At 41.8% G+C, this 27867-nt stretch overlaps 1 protein-coding gene across 7 annotated transcripts in view; it reads right to left on the reverse strand.

Moving 5' to 3' along the window:
• SRGAP1 (SLIT-ROBO Rho GTPase activating protein 1) overlaps positions 1 to 27867 on the reverse strand; it is a 297632-nt gene that overhangs the window by 174298 nt on the left and 95467 nt on the right. For all 7 annotated transcript variants that reach the window (XM_082254987.1, XM_082254986.1, XM_082254988.1 and 4 more), the window contains exon 2: positions 18117 to 18312. In XM_082254987.1, the coding sequence (XP_082111113.1) occupies positions 18117 to 18312 (196 nt within the window). The remainder of the gene's footprint in view (positions 1 to 18116; positions 18313 to 27867) is intronic.

The following is a 27867-nucleotide window of genomic DNA, read 5'->3' on the forward strand; positions in this document are numbered from 1 at the left end:
AAAAGTGGAGTTGCGCTTTAAAATAATTTTTCCTGCATCTACTATTTTCTGCCCTTGTAGGATAATCTCAAGTTTCTATTTCTTATATTGGGTAAGTAGAAATATTATGAACAGATATTGGGTAAGTAGAAATATTATGAACAGAAAATTCTTTTATGCCAACTGCATGGGTGTGGAGGCCAAAATCATGCTGATGAAAACACATATTTTAATCTTAATAATATTCATAGAAAAATAGGGGGGAAAAAATGAAAATAAGCATTACGCTAGCCATACACCTTTAGATTTTTTAAAAACCAATTTATTCCTCCCTATCCATGCTATACAGTGTAGACAAAAGAATTTTCCCTGCCGGCTACTGCCAAGCTGGGTGGTCCCGACAGGGCCAACCGCAGCTTAAAATTTCAGCCATTCAGCAGGAATAGGCTGAACTTAAAACGGTCTATGGTGAGCTTAAGCAGATACTCTCTGTTCCTGTATTGCCACTTTCAGAAACATTTTGTAAGCAGTACCTGGGGGGAAGGATCATAACAATGATGGCTAATGCCATGCCAAGATTGCAATGGAGAGCAGAGCATGCCCAATGGGTTGCCAGATATCAGCATGCATCTAAGGCAAGGGTCTTAAAACTATGGCCCTCTAGTTGTTCAGAAACTACAACTCCCATCATGCCCAGTCATGTCTGTGAATGTCAGAGTTTTACAATGCCTCATGGGACCTGTAGTTCCACAACAGCTGAAGGGCCGTAGTTTGAGGATCTCTGATCTAAGGGCTGGGTCAATCTTACCAGTGACCATCCAAGACTGACTTAAACGTTTAAAGGCTCTTATATAATATTCAATTCCTAAAGAAGACTTTTGGTGAAAATCAACTAACTTGGGGTTAATGGAAATTTTTTTTATATATTTTTATAAGTTCAAAATAATATGCAGTCTTCCAAATGATGCCTCAGCGCTGACACCTACAATACAAAAGAAGTATGACCAAAGATGGCCCTACTTCTTCTATGGATCATAGAAATGCAGTTCATGGTCGGCTAAAGTAACTCAGTCGGGATCTACCCAGATGCCTGGACCAGCAGATGGCTAAGCTTCTTAGCAAGCTGCTGGGAGCCCGAGCCAGCCGCTTCTGCCCACTACACAACTCAGCACTCCAGTGTGCGCTGGAGGGGCAAAGCAGGGAGCCATGGCTGACAGTTCCCACTCCCTGCTCAGAGCAGAGGAGAGAACTGAGTGCTCAACAGTGTTTGATCACTCAGTTCTCAGTGCAGAGGCAGCGGGGGACAGATCCAGCATTGGGTCAATGCTGCACCCACCTAAGATGGATGTATGGAAGCCTATACATCGCTTTTAAAAATAACAAAACAATATGATTCACAGCAGAGGGAGCCAATGGCTCCCACTGCTCTCAGCCAAATTTGAGTGGAGAGAGAAGAGAGAAAAACTGAGGCCGGGCACAGTGTTGGATCGATACAAGACTCCGGTAAATAAATACCGGTATTTGGGGGGAGGGCGCAGCAAATGGCAAAATGTTTTTTACCTTAATGCAGGGAATGCATTAAAGAGGAAGTAAACCCTCCTCTGACACTTTAACCTATAGGTAAGCCTATGATAAGGCTTACCTATAGGTACTGTAAATATCTCCTAAACATGTACCGTTTAGGAGATATTTACCTTACATGCAGCCAGTGACGTCACTGGCGCATGCGCTCTGAAGGAACGGCCGCTGGTGCCGTTTATTCAGAGACCCCTGCCGTGACTGTCGGCTCCCACGCGCGTGCGTGACGTCACCGCGGCTCCGGCCAATCAGATGTCTGGATGCCGCGATCCCAGAAGACGGGCGACTGGACATGTCGCCCATCATACAGGTGAGCGGGCTGTACGGCGGGGGCTCGTTCTAAGGCAAGTATTTCATAATGAGCTAGTATGCAATGCATACTAGCTCATTATGTGTTTCTCTTACAGGTTGCCAAAAAATAAAAAATAAAGGTTGTACGGGTTTACAACCTCTTTAAGGTAAAAAAAAAAAAAAAAAAAAAGTTTTACCTTTAGAACCACTGTAAAATGGCATATTATACACATATATTGCTCCAAGGAGTTTTATACCAACACTCCTATTACAAGGTTACTTTCCTTGCTTTCTAAAAATAAATCACCCAATTTACCACTGATTATTTTAAGCACCCTGCCGCTAATTAGGAACACATTAAAATTATTAAAAGATTAACTGAAAATGCATTTAACAACGGGTCAAATGAACATTGCAAGCTACTGGCATCACAGCAAGTATTTGCAGTAATCACCTAAAATGACACTTTCCAGGGTAAGAAAGACTTTTCTTCCTATCTTTCCAGGCTGTGCTTCACTTATTAGCCACATTCTGAAAGCCAAGCTAACTAGGTTCTAAAGCCTAGTGTGGTATTTCCAGAAATGCAATTTCTTGAGTACAAGAAAAAGAAACAGATTTCATTACAGACAGTTATATCACTTGCGGATGGTGTGAAAAAAAAAAAAAAAAGTCAGAGAATCTGCCATAAGATAAAAAACAGACCCAACTTGTAGCGGAAATGAGAAATGTTACACACAGCTTAGTGCCAGTTTTCTCACTCCAATATTGCCAACATATTGCCTGTAATTTTTATGTTCATAAAACAGATGTACACACTGTACAGCAAGCCTTCCAACAATAACTATGGCTGCCATTTGGCCATAGAATAAAACCAACATCAAAATGGATGATCATACCAGGTTTTGCGCGATTACCTGTAACATTTAATGGCCAAATTCATTCCATAATCCTAGTAAATACCTTCCACTGAGGATAATCTACTGCTACCAGTAATTTTAACATAGGTCCTTTGTCATAAGGGCTCATTCAGAAATGCGGCTATCATTGTTGCCCTTCTGAAAAGCGACCCAATACATTTGAAAACTGCTGAGGAGGCGATAGGTCACCAACGTCACTACCCGTTTTAACCTCGAAAACCCTGCACCACTGCATCATCCCATTTTCTTCAATGGGTCGCATTCTGTGGTAGTACCACCGCTGAGCGCAACGTGCCGCTTAACTGTGTGCAGCTACATAAGTATAGCCCTGAGCGCCTGCTTCGCATAGGCTTCAGCAAGTATAAGAGTAGTGTGAACAGCAAGCTTTGACAAGCATTTGCAGAGATTTCAGCATGCTTTGTTGAAGCTTTTAACTACTTGCCGACCGTAAGCCATCATATGACATCCTTGGTTGGCAGTGGTTATACCAGGATGATACATGCAGCTTCAGGCATCATCCCGGTATTAAAGTTTTCAGCCAGCGGTTGCCTTTAATGCAGAAGTGATTCAAATGGCCAAACAGCTACTTGATCACCTCTGTGGGCGGCAGAAAAATTTTAAATCGCCCCGCCACCCAATGCTTCTATATGTGCAAAAACGAACACATGCGCAAGTCCCGCTGAGCAAGAGCAATAATTCAAAAACCAAATTAAATATATATTTATTACTCCTCTAAATCAAAACTGGTAACCTGTAAAACATTTTTAAGTGTCACCTATCTATTTACTAAAATTAGCAGCATAAGGATTAAAAATAGTCTATGTTGATTTAGAGTGTGAAGTTCCGCTTTAAGGCCTCATGCACACTGGGTGTTCAGCACCCGCGAGACAAAACTCTGCTGCATTTTCATGTGCCTGGGAGGCACACGTGCAGCGTGTAGCCCAACTACATTATGGGCATATGTCCCAGAAAGCATAAAGCCTTACACAGGACTACCCCTTAGTGTGGATCCATACTTCTACCAACAGGAGTCCAGTTCAATGGGCATTTATCAAGGCTTTTGTTGATCCCAGATATCATCCAAAATTTCTGCCAGCAGAATGACACTGCACATAGGTGTAGACATTCAAAAACATGGCAACATAATCTCGAGAAAATCACATGCTACAGAAAAGCAGCAGATGTCAAAAGTCTTCTATACAGTATGCTAGTTCCAGGGCAGTGAAATAGTGCATTCACCGCCACTGGAAGTGACACCAGCAAAGTGGAATCAGCTAGCAGTCTACTATCATAGTCAAAAAAAAGTGCAGTGCTCTCCTTCAATAAAATGCATTCAAATTAAAGTGCATAAATAAATATCTGAAAACAGCGTAAAAATCATCTATATATTACATTTACATCCATCCAGAGTCCATCTTTTCTTTTATATCCATCTATACATACACATATATATATTTTTTTTAATTTATTATATATATATATATATTATATATATATATATATATATATATATATATATATATATACATACACATACACACACACACACACACACACACACACACACATACATACACGCTGGGACTAGGTAAAGCTGTGTATGTAGAGGATTGTATTGTGAAATGCTGTTTTTTTACTTCAGAAAAGTGAGTGGATTTTTTTCAAATATAATCTTTATTGAATCCCAGAATAGGACGGTCTGCAACAGCATCACCACAACGTAGAAACATAGATTAACAATCATATGACACATTACAGATCCAAAAATACAATAAATGCATGAGACATGAGACAAAGTGAGATATGTCAGTGAAGAACATGACAGTCAGTTCTCTTATTTTATGAAGCTGCTGCAGATCAAGTAAATGTATAACTAATGAAGCATGGCACTACCCATTCTGTCCTTTTCTATTTTCTAGGAATGAAAGAGGATCAGAAAAAGCAACTAGGAAAGCCAAGATAAAGAGAAAAGAGAGGGGGTGGGGGGCAGTGTTACCGAACAGTTATGCAATCTAGCAAAAAGGGGTCTCATAGGAGGCTTATGATCCAAGAAGAGCCATACCTTTATCCGAGAGAAAATACCGGTTCCAAAGACCCCATAACTGAGTGGATTTTTATATGGAAATAAATACTTTATTAGCGATTTGCACTATGGTTCTTTCCTGTTGCCTCTTATGGGATTTGCACCGCGCTGAGAGCTGCTGAGCGCCACGGAGCCAGTGGGAGCGGTGCCACTCATACCACTGCAAAGCGCATATAGACCTCCTTTAAACAGTAAAGCCCCGTACACACGTAGCGATTGTCGGCCGTAAATATTCGGCCGCCGAACGATCGGCCGATTGTCGGCTTGTTAGTATGATGCTTCCGACAACCGACAGCGAATTTTCGGCCGAACAGAATCTGGCATGCAGACTTTAAAATTTTTGTTGGCCGTCACCAGAACGGCCGATTGTTCGCCAGTCCGTACAGAATTCGGCCGACAAACAGCAGATTAGCAAGACTGGGCATGCTCAGAGAAGAAAAAAACACACGGAAAGTAAACCATCACATGACATCACTTCTGCAGTCGGCTGTTGTTGGCCGACAAAATTTGTGTGCAGTCTTTAGCACTTTTCAGCCGACCGGACAAAAGACGGCCGATCGTTCGGCCGACATTCGGTACGTGTGTACGGGGCTTAAGGTCTATTCAAGCAGGTGAGAAGACACCCATAGGTGGGGTGAGGGGCTCTGTGGTGATCAGAGGCAATTACTGAAGAGTTTCTGGTGTATGGGACTGCAACCTTTTTTTCCACGGACATTGAATCATTTATTGATGGACTGTATATATATTTAAAAGAAAAGATGGACTCGCGTAAATTTATTATACACAGATGATTTTTACACTGTTTTCCGATATTTTTTTATGCACTATAATTTGAATGCACTTTACTGAAGGAGAGCGCTGCCCTTTTTTGTGACTATATATATTTATTGCATTTTGTACAGGTTGTTGGATGCATAGTAGTGCTAGCTGCTTCCTATAGTATAAAGAGTTGAGTAATAGGTGGTTAATACAAAGGGATAGCGCAGAAATCTTTTTCACATTTACACATTTTCTACTATCACTAATGTCAGCTGCTTTTTACTTTTACACCCTGGGGGAAAGGTAGGAACACGCCTCACTAAGTGCACTAGTCAACCTGTGCTGCATAAAGTAGTTCTTACTGTAAATGACAAAACCAAAATAGAGAGTTTAGGCTCGGTTCACACATATGTGATGCGGGAACCCTGCAAATCCACTGCGGGTTCCCGCATCACATTCAAATCGCAGGCAGTTCACACTGCCATATGCAAATCGCTGGGGGTGTCAATACAAAGTTAACGACACCCCCAGATCAGTTCACATATCGACATGAATCGGATGTGAACCACCATGCGATTCGATTCTGCTGCGGACCCAAAAAAGGGTCCTGTGCGTGTTCAGTCCGAATTAGATGCTATTCGCATGGCAGACACAAAATCGCATGCGATTTTCAAAGCAGTGCCCTCCGAATCACATGCAATGACTATCATTGCTATAGTGTGAACCGGAGCTTAAAGAGGAGTATGGCTTTTTTTTTTTTCCAGATACATACCTACCTAGGTGGATGCAGCATTGGTCCCCCGGCGCTTGTGCATTGAAGAACTGAGCAATCGAACACCCCCGGTCGCTCAGTTCCACGAGCAGAGAGCTGCTGACTGTCAGTCACAGCTCTCTGCCCAGTCTCCTCCTCGCTCATTGGAGCGCTGGGCTGTGGAGGGGCAGGGAGCGGCTCGCTGAGAGGCTGAGCCGGGTGTCGGTCCAGGCACCTGGCAGATCCTGACTTTCATTGTCGTGATGACGCGGTGCCTGGACTGACTTCTGTGACATCAGCAGATAGCGGACTTCAGACTGCTCTCTGTTGAAAACGGGTCACAGGAGTGCAAAACGAACTGCACTCCTGTAATCCATAGGAGAAGTGCAGCAAAAAGAGCTTTGGCTATACTTCTCCTTTAAAAAATATGACTGTGGTAAATGTTGTTCATTCTTTTCACAGAAATTATCAGATTATTCCAAGAGATATGTAGCAACTCAGCAATCAAGTTTCATCTTTCATCAGCTTACAACAGTGAATGCAATGACAAATGATTGCTTTGATTGGTTGTTACAGGTACCTACACTGTTCATATTTCTCTTTGCTATAGCAATTGAAGGCCTGTGGCCATGCTTACACTTCAACCATAAATCAATAGAGCAGAGACCAAAAAAAAAAAAAAAAAAAAAAACACACAAATGTGATTTTCATACTACAAACAGGACAAAAGACCTTCATTTTAAGGGAAACCAAGTCTACTTATGAAAGAAATACAGTGCATCAGTGTTGTCATAAAAGGTTTCCATCACATCTATTCAGACAGGTATTAGGCAGGAATCAGAACAATTTAAGCACGGCACTTTGCTTTTGCGGTTTCTCCAAGGATGTACAGTATTTACAAATGCAAGCCAATAGCCATACTTGGGTCAACAGCTGGCCACTGACAATATGTTGGCAAGTACAAAGCTTTAGCGATTGGAATAGCTAACTATTACAGATCTCATTATCTCTGCAACCTAGTGTCATTCAGAAGAATATGCGGCCTCTCTCAGGAGGAAACCTGTACATATCAAACAGCTGCAATGCTGGCCTAATTTATAAATCCAAAGGACCTTACACCATTATTACAGCTGCAGCTTCAAAAGAAAGATTACATTAAGCAGGATTCACCTGGAGTCTTGCTTATTGTATCTGTAGTAACCAAGTCTTTAGCACAGAACTCAATAGAGATCTGGTACAACTTTATTATAACTAGCCTTAGTTGCTTTATCTAGCTAAACTGTAATCTGCAAACATTACATGACCCCAACAATATGCACTGCTGCTGTGTACCTGGATTCCTTTATTGTGACACTCCTCATACACCACATACTATTTAGAATTTAAAGGGAGCTTCTGCCCTGTCATTTTTATGTGTCGCTCACATAGTTACAGCCATTAGCGGCCGCTCGCCCGCCCACCCGGTGTGTCAGTTCATTCATACACAATTGCACAGATCGTAGTAGTAGTGACATCACCGGGAGGCGGGCCGCCGGCCAGAGGCGGGACTTTTGAATGAAGGACACCGGAGGAGCAGAGGGAGTAGGAGATTTTGCATCCTTGGCATGGGGAGGGACGCTGAGGGGGGAGGGTGTACTGACGAGAGGGACGCTGAGGCGAGGTTACCAATGGTATTTGTATTATGCAGCATGAGGGGGTTAATGTATTGCCACTGCTGGTCACTGATGCATTAGTGACCGACCAGTGGCAGTTAATTAACCCCTTTGTGCTGCATTAGTGCAACCAGTATCAGTGCAACCAGTATTAATTAATACTGATACTGGTTGCACTAATGCAGCACAAAGAGGTTAATAAACTGCCACTGGTGGGTCACTAATGCATCAGTGACCAGCAGTGGCAATACATTAACCCCCTCATGCTGCATAATACAAATACCATTGGTAATTAAATTAACCACTTGCCAACCCGTCACAGTACATATACTGTGACAGGGTGGCAGCGACAGGTGTACGTCGCTGCCTGCTTTTGGTGTATGCCCCTTTTCTATCTATTTTAAAATTATTTGGGGGAAAAAGTCATTTTAGGTTTCGGTTTTCGGCCAAGGGCATCCTGCATTTTCGGTTTTGGCCCAGAATTTTAATTTCGTTGCATCCCTTTTTCGTTGAAAATTCCATGCAGATAGTGTCGTAAACCAAGATACAAATGAAGGATCCCAGTGCTGCAAGACAGATGTGCTAAACGACTAAGCTACTATAGAGTAATTTACACATTGTCACAATAACATATGCTAGGAGAACCAAACAAATGTGCTAGATAGGAAATCCTAGCATAGGGAAGTGTGCTTTCATGCCCAAGTATTGATCTAGCTCAGTGTTTCTCAACTCCGGTCCTCGGGGCACACTAACAGGCCAGATTTTAAGTATTACCTTGGGGAGATAGAGACTAGAATACTGCAATCACTGAGCAGCAAATTATAATCACCTGTGATGTATTTCAGTTTTCTTGCAAACCTGGCCTGTTAGTGTGCCCTGAGGACTGGAGTTGAGAAACACTGATCTAGCTCCAATGAATTTTTTGAGAAAGGGTTTTCGGATGTAGGGTTTTCGGTCTTTAATGTAAAGGCAGATTGCAGGTTCAGTTACCCATACACTTGTGCATTTTTAATGTTGTTAAATTAGCCAGAAACTACAAAGTGGATCTTTTTACTACAATTATATATGAGCATGCAGCTCTGCATGCAGATATGAAATTGTCCTACCTGGCTTGGCTATGGACGAGAATGGCTGCCTGATCCTCTGGCTCCCACTGACTGAGGACCTACTACTGCTAAGGAGTCGAACCCATGCTGGCCAAGATGGGCAAGGGAGACAGGAGCAACTCGGCAACAAGGTCCCACTCCACGCAGGACGGCCAGACCCAGCTGAGCCGCAATATACCCACAATCCTCAGAACCCAGCCGCAGGACACTCTGCTCTCCTCACAGGCCTCACACCATGAAGTCTGCCAGCTGCAGCCCGGAACGCAATATGCATACTACTCCAGCATATGCTCTCAACTAATCATGCACAACCTCTGTGCCTGGGCAACATGCAAACTATAGCATTGGATGAAAAAAAAAACACCCCATCAGCTGCCATAACTGATCCCCAATTGAGGTAGAATGCATGCACAGGGCCCTATTTTGCAGGGGTAGGGACTCTGACCCCCCACGTGATGTCACCTGGTGTGTAGTGAGTTTTCCATTGAAAAAAAAATACTCAAGCATGCCAGGGAAAGAAGCCAGGTATTGCATGAGGGTACCGAAATTAAACTTTTCCCAGGTTCTATCACCTATCACACTTCAACACCGGAAAGATCTCTGCCTTCTCCTAGATATCCTCTATTCAAGGAACATCTCCTATAGGTGGAAATTCCCCTTTTGCCTCTCAGCTTTAACAATGGGTCGCTCAGCTGCACTCTGAGTTTACAGAAACCTGCCAAAATTTTGTGCAGCCCTATATATTCCAACACCAGCTCTACCGGACTGGTACTGCGACAACCGTATCTTAGCACCATGGGGCACAGATCATGGAGAAGATCCCATGGATTGGAATGAACAGAGGCCCCGGCGACAAATATCTCCCCCCGCCTCAGGCACACCACCACTCCTCAGGCGGGAGCCCATTGGCCTCGCCAGCTCACAGGCAACCTCGTCAGAAAGCCTGAACTGTAACCTGTGAGGGCTGCATTCATCATCCTTACCACAGAAATCAACTCTTTTCAACATGTTTCGAGGTTCTGAAAGTTCTATATTCATCTTGTACAGTATTCCTGTTCTTGTTTTGTCCGACTTCGTTCTTTAGACCCGAGTTAAATATTTGGACTCGAAGACATAAACCTCAATGAAACCCTGGTCAACACTCCCATCTGGATCCCCTAATACAGCATCCACCTCACGGTGGTGAACTTCCCAACAACAAAACAAACTCTAATGGAGCTGCATTGAAGCTTAACTGTTGCTGCCCTTCTAGGGTCCGCGGATTTGTATATACCCAGGGAAACCGCCCCATTATCCTCCACCCCTGGCTACCCTCCAAAGATTAACAGGCTCTGCTCAAGGGGATTGGATTATCACCCCTCCTGGATTACAACCACCAATGGACCCCAGGAACGATCTCTTAACTGACTCCTGAATTCATCCATGACTCCAACTGACCGCCTGAGATTCCACAAGAATACCTGATCTAAATCCCCTGAGAATCACCCTAAAATACCCTCTTTTACCATTCTGGCTCCGATAGGACACTCACAACCTGCAGCATAGAGCCTCAACTCTCTTGGCAAGGATCTCTGCCTCACCCATGTTGCTGACAACCCGATCGTCTTACCATTAATGCGTTCATGAGCGTTCAAAGGATAAACATGGATGCTTTACTCAAATCCCTCAATTCCCCATCCGACAAACACACAATCTCCTCCTACTCAGCCATAAGAGATACTCCAACACAATTTTACGCACTCCTGGGGTAACCTACGGTTGCATCGCCAGCTTCACCGATTCCCGTGTCTTCTCACCTCCCTGCTATCCGGCTATATAGTATCCGATACGGTCCTCACTCTAGAACATGGTGAACTGTCATCTCTCCTCTTGTTGACAGTGCTGATTCACCCCAACAATTAACACACTGGATCATGATCCCTCAAAGCCCCCATGATATGATCCATTATCCTGCTTGGATCTCATTTATTGTTTATTGTATATTATACCCTGTTTATCAGATAATGGTCTACGTTAATTCAATATACACATGCCTACTGTCTTCTTGGATTCTAAACACCACATCCTCTTCCTTAGGTGGCAGGATAATAACCTCCAACACCTCTACCGTCACCCTATAAGCCTAAATACCACATCTGACTGACAGATATACCAGTAACACATACCCTTTTCCTAGCACTTAATGTTACTCCTCAGAAGCAACTAGCTCTCACACACATTCTATCCTTCCATTACCAAATAATGAACAACCTCACACCTCATGTCTTCAGAGCTCGCACAAAGGGTTTCCTTATCTTACTTTATATTTCTTTTACCACATCCCCCTTTTTTTTTTTTATTTGCATTTTTTGGTCTAGAACAGTATTTTGTATAATAAATTAGTTAGCTTTCTTGTAACTACTTTATCCTGCAATGCTCTCCCTTTCTCGCTCTCCCTCACAACAAATTATCCTTCTCCTCCAACATAAGATTCTCAGTCCTCCTCAACTGGACTACGTTAGTCTCAATCGGCCCTCCTAAACCCCCACTCAGCAGATTCTCTAAATCTTCGCTGACACTATCCGGACTTTCTTGGCTTCTACAGGTAAGATAGCTGGCCTATATCCACCACAGATTTGATCCCTCCCCTGCCTCTCTAATACACCCCCATCCCCATCCTCTACTCTCTCCTTATTCCTTCCACCCCATCTTCTCAACACCTGACAACCATATCTCACACGATATAATGCCTCCCAAAGCTTCAGAGAATCCTCTCACAGTTAAACTTCTCTCCCTTAACGTCAAGGGATTAAATATCCCTGAAAAAAGTTTGCAGATACTTACCGTAATGAAAACCAGCAATGCAGATATAATTTACCTGCAAAAAAAACTCACTTTAGAACAAACTGTACACCTAAGCTTGGTAACTCCCACTATCAAGCCTCTAACCCTCTCTGCAAGTCAAAGGGAGTTTCCATTTTAATAGCAAGCACTGTCCTTTGGAGATAGCAAACTCCCTACCGGATCTCCGGAGGCCATTATCTCTTCTTCAAAGGAAGTCTATGGAACAGCCCAATTACTCTGGCCAACATCTATTCCCTGAATGTAAAAACAAGTCCCCTTTTCCCCGAAAACCTCATCCCTACGGTCTTTTTTAATCGGGGATTCTAATCTTAGGGGTTGATTTTAACGCCGCCCTCAACCTTATCTGGCTCCTCCTCTCTCACTCCGAGCTTTATGCCAGATACACTCCCAACTTCACAATCTACTACTACATGACACATGGCACACCCTACACCCAAAAGAGAAAGACTTCTCCTACTTCTCAGTTCCACACAAGATATAGTCCAGAATTTACTACTTTTTCTTAACTCAACAGGACCAGACTCCTAACCAAAGCTACAATCGAACCCATGTTTTTATTGGATCACCATCCTGCCTACCTACCTTCCCAGAGAAGGTTGAAAAATCTAAAGTGTGGCGTCTCGATGCTTCACTAATGACAGACAAAGCTAATCTAGACCACCTACATGCATGACTCAGATCATTTTTCCAAACACCCCCAGACATACACCCCCTAACTCAATGGAAAGCACACAAATGCACCATCAGAGGGGAACTTCTAGCCTTTGCAGCCAAACACAAACAAAAGAAACAAGATCACATATGCGATTTGGCTAACCGAATTAAAAACCTAGAGGCATCACATAAAAAGACTCAGGCCTTACGAACCTTAGAAGGACTCACACAAATTAGATCTCTCTTACTAGATGAATTAAACCAAACCAAAAAACAAATTTGCCTTGTCACGTAAATTTTTCTACGAGCACTTTTCTAGCCAGAGCCTTGCAGGCTAAAAAAAAAAGCATGCAATGTGATACGACAAATTCAGAACGCTGACAGCACCCATTTCACTAGCAATAAGGATATAGCCGCAAGTTTTGAACAATACTATTTAAAATTATATAATCTAGACATCCAAAGCTACTTCTAGATCCCTCAACACCTAGATCCACGCCCAGTAGGGATTTTCTAAAACCGTACTCCCCTAGCCCATTGTCTCAAACTAGTGTTCAGTCCCTAGAACTCCCTATATCTGCTGAAGAACAGCAGCAGTTAAACAAACGAAAGCTAGGAAGGGCCCTGGCTTCACAGCCATGTACTACAAAACATTCAAGGATACACTCACCACTCCCATTCTTTCTTTCTGTATTTAACTCCCTTACACCTACAAAACATCCCCTGCATTGTCTCATAAAAGCCCCCATAACCATACTACCCAAGGAAGGCAAAGATCACACTCTAATCTCTAATTACTGCTCCATATCCCTCCTTAATGTGGACACCAAACTCTTTTAACCACTTTGCCACTGAGTACCGTAGTACTACTGTGGCAAAGTGGCTCGTTATCATCTGACGACGTAGACCTACGTCGTCAGACACTCCCCCTTGTGGGCGGCGCTCGGCGCGCCGCCGGAGGCTCGCTCCCGCTGTATTCAGTCACAGCGGGAGTCGGGCCAGGGGAGGAGCAGCGGCGATCGCCGCTGCTCTGCCCCGATCGTCGGGGGTTTTAGTGTGGAGATCCGCCCGCCTGTGTAAACACAAGCGGGCGGATCTCCCAAGTGACAGGGAGTGACAGATCGGAGTGTTCAGCATAGCTGAACACTCCGATCTGTCCCTGGCTCACACAGTCACCTCCCCCCCCACACGTCAGTAAGCACCAGGCATACATTAACCCCTCCCTCTGCAATAAAATTAGCCCCTTCCCTGCCATTGTCATTTTTACAGTAACAGTGCATATATATAGCACTGATTACTGTAGTAATGTCACTGGTACCCCCAAAAGTGTCAAAAATGTCAGTCAAGGGTCCGATCTGTCCGCCCCAATGTCGCAGTCCCGCAAAAAAAAAAAAAAAAAAAAAAAATCGCAGATCGCCGCCATTACGCGTTAAAAAAAAAAAAACACCAAAAATTACAAAAATCTTTCCCTTTGTTAGTAAACGCAATAACTTTTGCGCAAACCAATCAAAGTACGCTTATTGTGAATTTTTTTACCAAACATAGGTAGCAGAAAACAAATTGGCCAAAAATTTAAAAAAATTTAGATTTTTACATTTTTTTGGGGGGAATTTCATATAAAAAAATGTGAAAAATAGTTATTTTTTCAAAATTTACGCTCTTTTTTTGTTTATAGCGCAAAAAGTAAAAATCGCACAGGTGATCAAATACCACCAAAAGAAAGCTCTGTTTGTGGGAAAAAAAGGATGTAAATTTCGTTTGGGTATGGCGTTGCACGACCGCGCAATTGTCAGTTAAATTCGCACAGCGCCGAATCGCAAAAAGTGGCCCAGACGTAAGACAGCAAAATGCTCTAGTGGTAAAGTGGTTAAAAAATCCTATCCAACTTCCTTCTCCCACTTATTCCGTCGCTAGTGTCCACAGATCATGTGGGCTTAGTTCCCCTTACTGGGAAGCCAGGGATAATACAGTTATGGCCATTAACCTCCACTCCTGGTTAACTTCTTTAAAACAAAACTGTTTTTCTTTTCTTCATTGGATGCAGAGAAGGCATTCGACAGAGTGGCCTGTGACTACATGGCAGAGACCCTCCGGGCCATTGGCCTCAGGGACAACATGCTCAACTTGATCCTGACACTCTACACAAGCCCTACTGCACAAGTAAAAGTCAATGGTTAGTTGTCGAATGCCTTCTCTGTCCGCAACCCAACGTGCCAGGGATGCCTGCTATCCCCTCTTCTATTCGTGCTTACCCTAGAGCCCTTTCTCAATTGTCTCGGAGACAACTCAAATATTAGAAGACTTTTGGTTTCTGGACGTGAATTTAAAATTGCAGCTTTTGCAGATGATATTTTGCCATTTCTATCAGACATTACCCCTCCAAACTTACAAAAAGACTTTGCCCACTTCCAAAGCATCTCCAATCCTAAAATTAACTTAGACAAATCCTAAGCTTTGAACATCTCACTGTCAAAAGAAAGAGTATCCCATTGCCAAGACCACTTTCTAGAAATCCAAGGCAATTACATACTTAGGTATCCAACTCCCAGCCCACCTTTCTGATCTATATTCACTAAACGTTGCCCCAATTCTGGTGTCCATTAAAACAGATTTACAGAAATGGGATATCCCCTCCTTTTCCTGGTTTGGAAGAGCCACAATTTTAAAAATGAATGTCCTCCCCAGACTCTTATACCTCATGCAGGCCATCCCTATGCACTTGCCCCCTATATTCTTCTCTACAAACAAAGCCATTTGCACAAAATTTCTCTGGCACAACAAACGTCGAGCATCAAATATGAACATCTCCCACTTCCCAAATCCAAAGGAGGCATAGGCCTCCATGGCCTATGCAACTACAACAGAGCCCAACTTCTCACCAGGATAGTAGACTGGAACATTCATGCATCTACAAAACAATAGGTTACACTAGAAGACTCCCTTTCCTCGATCCCCCTGGCCCAGCACCTTGGCTACCTTCCAAACATTTCCCAACCGTGACCACTGAACATGTCCTTATAGGCCCCATCTTATGTTGTTTCCACGAAGCAAGTAGTAAAACACTCTCTTTCATCCATGCCAGGTCCCTTGAAGCATGAATAACCCTCACCCAGTAGCATTCACCTTCCCGCAGACCCCATCCCTTCATTACTTTGTTGCTATTTACCCAACCAACCCCTTGTGTCTCAAGAAGTCAGCTCAACCCACACTATAGTCATTGCCATTATGAGTCTGACTTTTCTATAGATTTAGGCTTTACCAGCTTCTGAGATTCAAAACACTTGCTCATTCTCCAACCTATACAATTCTTGAATATTTACAACTCTTTATTGTTTGGTTTTACATTATTCTGGTCTTTCAGTTAAATTGTTTAACCACTGTTATGGTTCTGTATCTAAGACATTTCAATAGGCCGTTGGGCCCATGTAAAAAATTTGTCTACCTGTTCTTGTTTCTCGGAACCTCCCTAATAAAATATTATGGAAACAAAATCATTCTACATTCATTAGTTAACCCCTTCATACGGAAGTGTAAAACAAATCCTAATGCCCAAGCACAATTTTGCAACTTTGTGTTCATAAAACCATACATATCAAAATGACTTTTTGTATCCAGGTGGAATATACCTCTTTTTTTGGAACAAATTGGGCTTTCGTTTGGTGGTAAATAGTTATGGATATCTCCTGATTTTTTTTTTATTATTAATAAAGGAAAACTGGCCTGACATAGTAAAAAAAATATATATATATATATAAAAATGTAGCTGTATATTTCTTGTTAGTACCATAACCATCTACCAAAGAACAACCCGAAAATAAATTCTCCTGCTCCTGATGATCACAGCGATACCACACATGTGTATGTTATTTGTACCTGTAGTACAGCTCAAAAACAATAGTGCGCACTTTGACACTGATACTAGTTGTGCTCCCAGCACAAAAAAAGATATACAAATATGTGGGGCATATATGCAGCCCCACAGAAAAAAGTCCACTTCTGCGAGGAAGCATATATGTTACGTCAGGGTGAAGGGGTAAACATATTCTACTTTCACTTACAATTACTGTTTTTCAGCTTCCTAGTTGTGGCCCTGGTGATGTACCCCTGAACTGGGAAGTAGTCACTTGTTGCAGGAGGCAGGCTCAGAGTTCTAGGCAGAGTTTGGGAAGGTGGATTCATCTAACCTTAGGGAAAATGGCCACCGGGAGAAGATTGGGGAAGAAGGACAAGGCATCCAACAAAAAAAAAAAAGCCTGCAAATATTTATAAGTATCTGTAGATGGTCATCACTAAACATTTCTAAAGATGCCTTTGTTGTAATTTGCTATTTAACACATATTCATAGTTAAACATAGCAAAAGAAGCGTTAGGCAAGCAATAAATGATTTAAATTTTCTTTCCTTTAACCACGTGAAGGAAAGAAAATTGCTTGATTCCTCCATCAACACAGTTAGTGTTCATAGGGGAATGCTTCCCACAGCACTATTGTATTCTGCCGGCGGGGGGTGTCAAGAGGGGGTAGTGTTGGGGGTGCAGGGAGCCTTCCCGGTTGGCAGAATGCAAGGATTATGGCTAGTGGCTATAGTCGCTGGAAGTAATTGCATGTAGAAAAATCCGAAAGGCTGGTTGTACCCAAAGTCAGCTCGACAATCATCCTGCCCATACATAGATTAAAATTCGTCTGGTCGCTTCTGAACTGGATTAATTTCAACCCATGAATGCCCGGTATTATGAATATCAATGTTGATTTATAGTTAGTATAGGCTATAAACATGATAATCAGGGAGATCCTACTGCTATTGAGGCCTGAAAAATGAAGGCAAAAGAGATACTGCTCTGGTCCAGCTAGATAAACAACAATATGCAATATAAAACAGAAGGAGTCTCTTTTAGAGTAACATAGCACTTTTACATTGAATTAGATTTGAATAAACTTGCAAATTCGAGTAAAAAAGTTAGCGGACTTAAACTTCTCATACATCAAAAGTATTTTTCCAGTTTTCTTGCACTTATATTGCAACTAAAAGCAGAGATTTTAAAATATTTATATAAATGTACAATTATCCAGCATTATGGCACCTAGTTAACAGCCACCACCTCTCTTGCCACCTATAACATACCCCATGTTATACTGGAGCTGTTACAATGTCTTATGCTTTGTCAGAAAATTAGCATACTGTACAACTACAGAAGCATAATATTACAAAGCATAATCCAAGGAAACACTGCCCACAATGCCTACAGGGTACTGTATAAATACACCAAGGTCAGAGTGTATTGCTACATAACACAGTGTGACATTTATGACTATAGTCTTTTTTTCTTTTGTTTTTCGTTTTTTTTTTTAAAGGTTATTGCACCAAATCACATACAGCATTATGAGTACAAATGCATCATGTCTTTACTGTTATGAAGCAAGGCTTTCAGACCTAGTTTGATACCAGAAGCTGCATGTTCAGATACAGATGGCGAAAATAGAGAAAATACATAGACAGCTCTTACTTGTACTGTTGATGATCCTTTGTGCTTCTTGTCTTGGCCATAAACCTCTCGGCAAGTTTTTCCAGATTACGGGAATACTCGGTTTCAATTTCTGCTTTCTTACGGAAAAAGTCCTGTAGGTCCTGAAGAAGCTGAACTCTCATCTCTGTCTGTTGCTCCAAGCATTTCTGTTGTTCCACCAGCTGAGCTCTAATCTCTGCAAAGGGACACAAACAAAAATGAAGTTGAAAAAAAAAAATCAACATATCTACTGCAGAAACCTTTACCTTAAAAAAAAAAAACCTTTCAAACGTTGCTTCCCCCCCCCCCCACGAGCACCCCTTAAACACTTATCCGAGCCCAATCCCGATCCAGCTTTGTGCCTCTCGCTTCTCACAGGAGATTCAGTAGCCATTGGCTCCTGCCACTCTCAGTCAAGGCCTGTCAAGAGGGAGACACACACAGCCCGGCTCAGGAGCGAGCTCAAGCGTGGGCTACCATAGGAAGCAGCTTCCTATGGTGGCAAATGGAGAAGAGGAGGAGTCAAGAGCTCCAACAGGGAACCCCAGAAGAGTAGGTACGGACAACTCTGTGCAAAACTATTGAGAGCAGGTATGTATGATATGTTTTTATTTTAAAAATTAAACCTTTACAATCACTTTAAGATTGTAGTGATGTAGAAGCATGATTACAATTGTCATCGACCGTCATATATAGCGCATTGTGTTACTCTGCATTTAATGTTATGTACCCTCTTAGGAGAGCCAATCTTTGTCAAGTTGCTCCCAGTTGTGATGAAGTAGGAACAGTATTTGTTTTAACAATTTTTAAACTGAACTCCCCCACTGGGGGTCAGTGGGGAAAAAGCCCCTTACATGGATGGCTTGTGGGAAGAATGCCCCCTTTTACAGTGGTGGTTAGAGTGCTATATTTACAGACAGTTAAAAAGGTTATCGATATCATGCATGTTGCTTAGCTAACTGGTGTTGACCCCACAACTAATCCAGAACCATAAAATGGGAGATCAGCCAAAGCTCAAGGAGCAACTGGCAGCCTCTGGAGAAATCTTAAGGTTCCACTGAATGATGGTTGAGAATGGCAGTTTTATACCATTAACAGAGACTTCACACTGCCCCAGGGCGGCCCCTATGGTAAAGCACTGCTAACCCACATGAAAACCTCAGGTTAGCTACGATTTAGCAAAAGCCCAGCGGAGCAATGTGAAGCCACCCCAACAGTGGTTCTCCAGTTAAAATGATTTAATTATTGTTGGTAAGCAGGAAGACAAATGGTAACTTTTTCTCAAAAGGCACTCTTACTCTACCATCAGACAATGAGCATATTTTCTTCTATTGTACAATCATTTTTCAGTGTTTGTATTACAAATGATCATTCGGTCAAAAAAAAAGATGTTTTTGGCATCACCAGTGATCTAGCTGTTTGAAAGATTTTGAACCATCTTTAATTATTTTAACTGGGAGAGATGGATTGATCTACATGCTCACGTATGGTTTGTTGGACTTGGGGAACCTGAAGAAACAATCCAAGGAGTCCATGTGGCTACATTTGTGGAATATCTATCATGAGGTTAGGCTATCAATTCTTCTAGATTCTGAATGCAAGCAAGTGTCATGTACCATACGGTTATAGGGGTTGCCTGAGTTGTTTTCCAGTGCCTCAGAATCACACTCCTAGCAGCAAGTAAAAAAGAAGCAAAGTAGACCCTTTCTGGCGGTCAGATATGGTTCCTGGGAGAATTGTGAGTACAGCAATAAAAGGGGACTGGTTTGTGTGTGTCCATCATCATTTTTAAGACCTGGAAGTTGTTGGTCCAAAAGTCAGGAATCAATAGGCAGGGCCACCATATGTGCAACATTGTTCCTACAACCCTTTTGCGTCTCCAGCATGTGTCAGGGGTGGAGGGGGGATATCCAATGAAGAGTTATAGGACATTGAAATTTTGAAGTACGTTTGAACAACGTTCATTTAGTCATTGAATGTACAAAGTATTTTTGTACAAGTATCCATATGAACATTCATTTGAAAATCTACTTGTGTATAGCCAGCTTAACCTCCCTGGTGGTATGATTCTTTCGGATTTTAGGTGCGAAAAGCGGTACCATTATTTTGCATGTAATTCTTGAGAATGAGCAGCCAAACCAACTATTTACTTTTTTTTTTTTTTTTATTGTGCGTTCTTCTTTATAACATCTCAGGTATGATAAAGTTTGAGACACAAAATCATAATATAATAAAAAACTATAAAAAAGTTAAAGTATGTATATATATATATATATATATATATATATATATATATATATATATATATATATATATATATATATACACATACACACACACACACACACACACACGTTATATATATATATATATATATATACATAAAAAGTACAGTAAAACTGCAGGAAAGGGCACTGGGGGGCAATGTAATGTGAATTTATTTTATTTTGAATGGTATCAGTGTGTTTTTACATTTGAATTTGCCGCCGGTTCCACCCCCCTGCGAACGTCACGTCGCAGGTGACGGAAGCCGGGGCACGGAGAGGATCGGGAGGAAGATCCGCCGCTGCATACCGCTGAGATACATCGCTGGATCCCGGTGACAAGCTAAGAAACCTCTTTTACAGGATCCAGCGATGCTTCTGGCGGTACCCAGAGTGTGGCTCGGGGTTACCGCTTTTGGCTCTGAAATTTAACCCTGAGCCACGCTCGGGAATACCGCTAAGAAGGTTAAGCTACGGCATGCTCCCTTTTAATTCAGGCTTCACTGGCCTGGATAAAATATCCAATCAATAACTTGAAAGCTCATGTAAACCCAAAAATTAACCTTTTCGTGCCGACTGCCTTCCAGCCACTTAAGAGTTCTAAAAGCCTGGAAGCGGAGCATGCATTCGCATCATGTGACTGCTGCGATTGGCTGTCATATGATCGGAAAGCTCCCAATCGCAAGTATGCATGGGGAGCTTTTCGGTACCCGCCGGCTACCATGCTGGGAGAGCGCTCTCAGTGAGGAAAGTTGTTGTTTTAACAGGGCCGCATACATGCGGTCGCTCGGCGTTAAGGCCCACCCGCCGAGCGGCCGCATATATGTGTACGTCCCAACGTCAAGGGGTTACTTCATTTACTCCCATTTGTTCTGACATTGGAAGCTTTTTGGTATAATCGGTTTGATCAGGGCAAAAAAATATGTGGATCCAGTCTTAAATTCAGAACAGTCCTGTGCCCGCTGCGCGCTTTGTGTGTTATCTCAAAGAAGCTATATAGACATCAACGTACTTATCTTGAATAACAGAATTAGACTTTATGTTGTAGAGATCTGAAAGCAGAAATGGTTAAATAGTTTAACAAAAGATTCGGGAGTGCTGATGACACCAAAGGCAGCCGTACATGGATCCATATTTGGCCAGTTTAGCAGAGACTGGTTGAATTTCGATCCATGGTTTTGGAAAGACTGGTTGTACAGAAGGTGATCTATCTATCAACTTCTGTAGAACCAGCCTGTTGGGTTTTTCCAGATCGATCAGTGCTGCCGGCTATAACCAATAGCACTGATCAGTGTATTCTGGCAGTGGGGAAGGCTCCCCGTTGTCAGAATACAATGGCTCAGCGGGAAGGATTCCCCATCCACATTAAGTTTGTGGATGGGTGAAATCAGGTAATTTTTTTGTTCTCCTTAACCCACTGACTGGAAAAAAAAAAAAAAACGAATACTGTATGGCCAGCCTCCACAAAATTGCTGTGTATTGACAGCCTACAATAGGACTTAAAAGCCGAATGCTGGTATTTTTTCTCTGCTTTCAGGAATAAAACAAAGAGAAATGTGCATGTATTGAAGAGGTGTAACGAATACAGGGTTTTTTTTTTTCTGTGAATTTGAGAACCCTTTGCTCTTTCTGTCTCTCTCTTTTTAACTAGTACTCCTGAAACTCCAAGCCAAGAAGTTAAAAGCTCCAGTTTCGCTTTTATCCTGAGTCCACCTTTGCACAGCCGACAAGGTGATGTTAACTATTCCCTAGCAGTGTTGGTCTAAAAGGGACACTATACAGGTTCCCCCCTTAAAAATTAGAATATCATCAAAATGTTATTTTTTTTTTTTTTTTTTAATAATTTAAATTTAAAAAGTGAAACTTGTATATTATATAGATTCATTACACACAGAGTGATAGATTTAAAGCATTTATTTATTTTAATTTTGAGGATTATGGCTTACAGCTAATGAAAACCCAGAATTCAGTATCTCTAGAATTTCCTGGTAGAGGGTGAGCTGACTTGATAAAACACAATAGACCAGCACCAGCAGATGACATGGCTCCCCAAATCATCACGGACTTTGGAAACTTTTGCATTTAATTTGGAAATCACGGTCCCAGAGTCTGGAGGAAGAGTGGAGAGGCACAGAATCCAAGTTGCATGAGGTCCAATGTGAAGTTTCCACAGTCTGTGATGATTTGGGGAGCCATGTCATCTGCTGGTGTTGGTCAACTGCGTTTTATCAAGTCAAAAGTCAGCCCTCTACCAGCACTTCATGCGTCCCTCTGCTGACCAGCTTTATGGAGATGCTGGCTTAATTTTCCAGCAGGACTTGGCACCTGCCCACATTGCCAAAAGTACCAATACCTGGTTTTATGAATATGGTATCACTGTGCTTGATTGGCCAGCAAACTTGCCTGACCTAAACCCCATAGAGAATCTGTGGGGTGTTGTCAGGAGGAAGATGAGAGACACCAGACTCAACAATGCAGATGTGCTGAAGGCTGCTATCAAAGCAACCTGGGCTTCCATAACACCTCAGCAGTGCCACGGGCTGATCACCTCTACGTCCCACCACATTGATGCAGTAATTCATGCAAAAGGACCCCCGACCAAGTATTGAGTGCATACTATACTGTATAAGGACATACTTTCAGTAAGCCAACATTTCTGTATTAAAATTTTTTTTTTCTTTTTCTTTGTTTATTAGTCTTATGTAATATTCTAGTTTTCTGAGATACTGAATTTGGGTTTTCACAAGTTGTAAGCCAAAACCATTAAAATGAAAAGAAAGAAATGCTTGATATATCACTATGTGTGTAATACATCTATATAAAATATAGGAGTTTCGCTTTTTCAATTGGATTACTGAAATACATGAATTTTTTGATGATATTCTAATTTTATGAGATGCACCTGTATATCAACAATAAAAGATGTTAAAGCCCCATTTTGGGCTATCACCCAAGGAAGGACTCAAGAGGGAAGTAACCAGAAGAGGAGGACTTGGAGCTGTGACATGTGATCAAGCAAGTAAAAAAAAGGAACTTGATAAGGATTTTTTTCATCCAGCGATCAGAAAGAAGGTGGCTGAGTAGAGATTGAAAATGATCCTAGAGTGGGGCTTTAACAGCTCTACAAAAATGGTTTAAATTGTGTGACGGACAGTATCATTTGGTGCAGCTGCCACTGCAGGCCCTTTGATCTATATTCATAATGGAAGCCTTCAGAAAATAAAGAATATTAGTTAACAAGTAGAACGAAAAGATTTGAACATGAAAATGACAACTCAAGTAGATGACCTTACACAGCGGTGCCAACTACTTATGACCTTGAGAATCTTAGATTACGTTTCAGCACATTAGAGCTTAGGCAAACATAAGAAGACACCTATTAATAAACTTTAACATCGCTCATGTATTTTTTCATCTGGTACAAGAAAGAGCAAGTCTCATTTATCTGAAATAAAGGTGGTATAAAATTACCACATCAGCTAGCTGTGGTGGCCTGGAAAAGAAAACAAACATTCTTTCAAATTCTGCCTTCCATGACTTAACCTGCCAGTTGGCATGAGCTCCATGGCATGTGGTAATTTTTATGTACTGCTTGTATTCCTAAATAAGCAGTCCAACAGCAGTATGGATGCTCAGATGTCTATCTAGAAAAGCTTCAGGCTCAGCAGATACTTCTCATAACAATCACATGCTTCAAAATCTTTTGGCTGCTCCCAGATTAAATACAGGTTTAAGATCAAATAGATTTAGAGCTCAAATTTGTATTTAAGAACACACTACTCTCATTATTTATATTTTCCCAACAAAATAACATACTAGGTCAGCGTTTCTGAAACCCCTTCAGTCACATCACACACTTTCAGTTTATAAAGTCAGTCATCTGTTGGCCATCTTGTTTCCACAACTTCCTGGATTCCATGCATGCTTCGCAGCTTCTCCGCTGCAGTCTACTTTCAATGTCTAAAGGACTACATACCCCATGGTACCTTGCAGTATGCAAACAGCGATTCCTGTACTGACTCCGCTACCTGAACCTCCTCCTCTTAGCGCCTCTGCAGTTCAGAAGGCAGGCTTTGTGAAATGTGAGGCACAGCAGTGCCTAAGCACAGAGCATAGTGAATATGGGTCACAGAATTCAGTGAAATAAGCGTGTGGGATGCTTTACAAAATTTACAAACCTCAAGATCATTTGGATTAAAAGGAGTAGGTTAAAAACCATTTCAAATACAATGTGATCATAAACCTAGGATTTTAAATTTTCATCATCAATACACCACTTCCGGAACCGCCCGCTGAAGTTTTACGTTTGTATTTTGAGAAAATACCGGGGTTATGCCATAACACCGGTATTTAACTACACCAGCGGCAGTCTTCTTTCACATAAAAGTGGTCCCAGCGCTGGATTCGCCACAGGAGGCAGGAGATGTGACCCCCCCCCCCCCCCCCCACACCGCTTTCTGCTTACCAAAGCCATCGGTAGCTGGGAAAAAGATCAGGTCCCCTGCAGTCCCAGGCAGGAAGTCCAGTGAGGGCAAGATGGCCCCCACTCGACTTTATGGCCTTGAAGGACCGGGACGACGTCATAGGTCACCACTCCCCAACGGCCTTAAAAGGCCCATTTTTTTTTTCTTGCTGAAAAAAATTAAAAAATGTTTTTTCGCTTTTATGGGTAGATGTGAGATCTGAGGTCTTTTTGACCCTAGATCTCACATGAAAGAGGACCTGTCCAGCAATTTTTATTACAAGATATGTTTACATTCCTTGTATAAGGAATAAACGTGATCAAAAAATATTTTTAAAAAGGGACTATATTGGGAAAAAAAGTACATTGCGATATTCGTTTTTCAACTATATGTATCTATCTATCTATATATATATATATATATATATATATATATATATATATATATATATATATATATATATATCGCGATATTGAACTGGGTGGAATGCAGAAGACACTGACAGTGTGGATTAGGCAGAGTCGGGACTCACAGTGGTGGTAGGAGGTAGAAGAATACAGCCCGACATGACATCTGTCCCACACGTTCAGTCTGCCGCCCTGGAGCTAGTTCTCTTGACTGAGCGGTGAGCGCGGCACAGCGAACCAATCACGTGAGTAGCGGCACAGGGAACCAATCAGGTGTGCAGGCACGCGTGATTGGTTAGCTGTGCAGCTGCTCACGGCGCGCTGCTCACCGCTGAACGTGTGGGACGGATGTGTCGGCTGCAATCACTGTGAGTCCTCCTCCTCCCCCCCCCCCCCCCCCAAGTCCCGACTTCTCCCTGCCTATGCTAAATATCGTGTCTTCCGCGATATGAATATCGCCCACTCCCGTAGAACGATAGTCGATATCACATCAACTATCGTTCAGCCCTAAAAGGGACAGTGTAAAAATAAAAGGTAAAATAAATAAGAAATAAAAAATTAAAGCGCTCTGTCCCATCCGCGTTCACGCGCGGAAGGGAACGCATATGTAAGTCGCGCCCACATATGTAAACGGTGTTCAAACCACACGTGAGGTATCCCCGGGATCTTTGGAGCGAGCGCAATAATTGTACCCCCATACCTCTTCTGTAATTCTAAACTGGGAACCTGGGAAAATTTTAAAGCGTCGCCCGAGATATTTTTAGTACCAATGTTGGTCACCATTCCAAAGTGTGCGCGCAATTTTGCAGCATGATGGGTATCCATTTACTTGGCATAATATTATCTTTCACATTATAGATATAAATTGGGCTAACTTTACTGTTTTTTTTATTTTTTATTAAAAAAAAAAAAAAAGTGTATTTTAAAAAAAAAAAGTTGTTTGTACGACGGCTGTGCAAATACAGTGTAACAAAGTATTGCAACAATCTCCATTTTATTCTCTAGGGTCTCTGCTAAAAAAAAAAAAAAAAAAAAAAAAGAAATTTATATATATATATATATATATATATATATATATATATATATATATATATATATATATATATATATATATATATATATATATATATATATATAATGTTTGGGGGTTCGAAGTAACTTTCTAAAAAAAATACTGATTTTAACTTGTAAACAAGTGTCAAAAAAAGGTCTTGTCCTTAAGTGGTTAAAATAGAGCTATAGGCAAAACTTTTTTTTTCGTTTTGGATGGAGTAAAGTAAGGTTATAACCCATGTCAAATATTTTTTTTGCCAGCTGTGTCCCATTGGGAAGATTTCCCTTTACTTACTGTCTCATAGCCAAAACCGTAAGTAAGAGGAATTCTGTGCAAATTAAGGGAATTTATTTAAGCCCCTCAGGTCACCTGAACTAGTGAAGATTTCCCCCTCTATAACATTTCTCGGGACAAACCAAAATTTGAGATTTTAATTTACTTTCACTTTCAACAATAATGATAAACAGGACAAATAGAGAGGGAGAATCTTCCTAACGGGGACACAGACAGCAATAAAAACCCAATAGGTGTTCTGATCCACCTCCACTCTACCTAAAGCTAAAAAAATAAAAATGTGCCTTTAGTTATACTTTAGTATTACTAAACCCAGGACCCTGAATTCACTATATCCGGTCTCCCACAGTAGACAGAACATGGAAATGCAATTATTTTAATAAATATACACTGCTAAATACTTTTTCTCATCAGCAGTATATAGCAGCCTTGTGACTTCTTTCTGTGTCTGGTTAAAGCTTGTAGGAGGAGTTTTCATTCTGCTCTGACTGTCTCATGAGGCTGCAGGACACCTGACCCTCTGTTTGGACAGTGCTGATTGACCCTGTGCTGATTACATGCACCCTCCCAAGAAAAAAATAAAAACTCTAGCAGTACACACCAAACTGAGCATGTGCAGAGTGCCCCCAAGGCTCTGTTCTATCAGCAGATGCATTGGGGACTGTGGAAGAAGGAAGCCAGGGGGGGGGGGGGGGATCAAAGAAGACAGGATCACACAGTCTTTTTACACAATGTGCAGGATTAACCCCTTAGGTTCCACTAAGTATAACAAGCATGCTTTACTGCATATACAAACTAATTTTACTGTTGTTGGTTTAGTAATACTTTAAGTCTCAGCTAGTTTACATGTCATCAACTAAAAGTATTCATACAGATGACTTCGTACACCCAGTTACAACTGAAAGAAAATGAAACCCTTTATGTAACAGGTCACGTGTTCTGCAGTTGTCAGGCCGCACCTAGTGGTACATGCTAAACAACCGGCATTGCCCAAAGGGCAGCCCCCTACTCCACTGGGGGAAATCAGAAGGCTGTATGAAGCACAGGCTGAAATTCCTACTGGCATTGGAAATACTTTTGCAGTGAATTGAGACATTTATTTTTTTATATAGCAGGTAATTTCACAGAAACAAAAGACATATTACCCAAGACATCACCAGTACAAAGAACAGAAAAGAAAAGGTGTCACTAAATCCTTGCCTTTACAGAGACATGAAAATGACTTTCGCCTTATGGGAGACAAAATAGAAACACGCTGTGAGCTTAATG

This window comes from Pelophylax lessonae (assembly GCF_965119305.1).
Source record: "Pelophylax lessonae genome assembly, chromosome: 4".
In the NCBI taxonomy this organism is placed as follows: domain Eukaryota; kingdom Metazoa; phylum Chordata; class Amphibia; order Anura; family Ranidae; genus Pelophylax; species Pelophylax lessonae.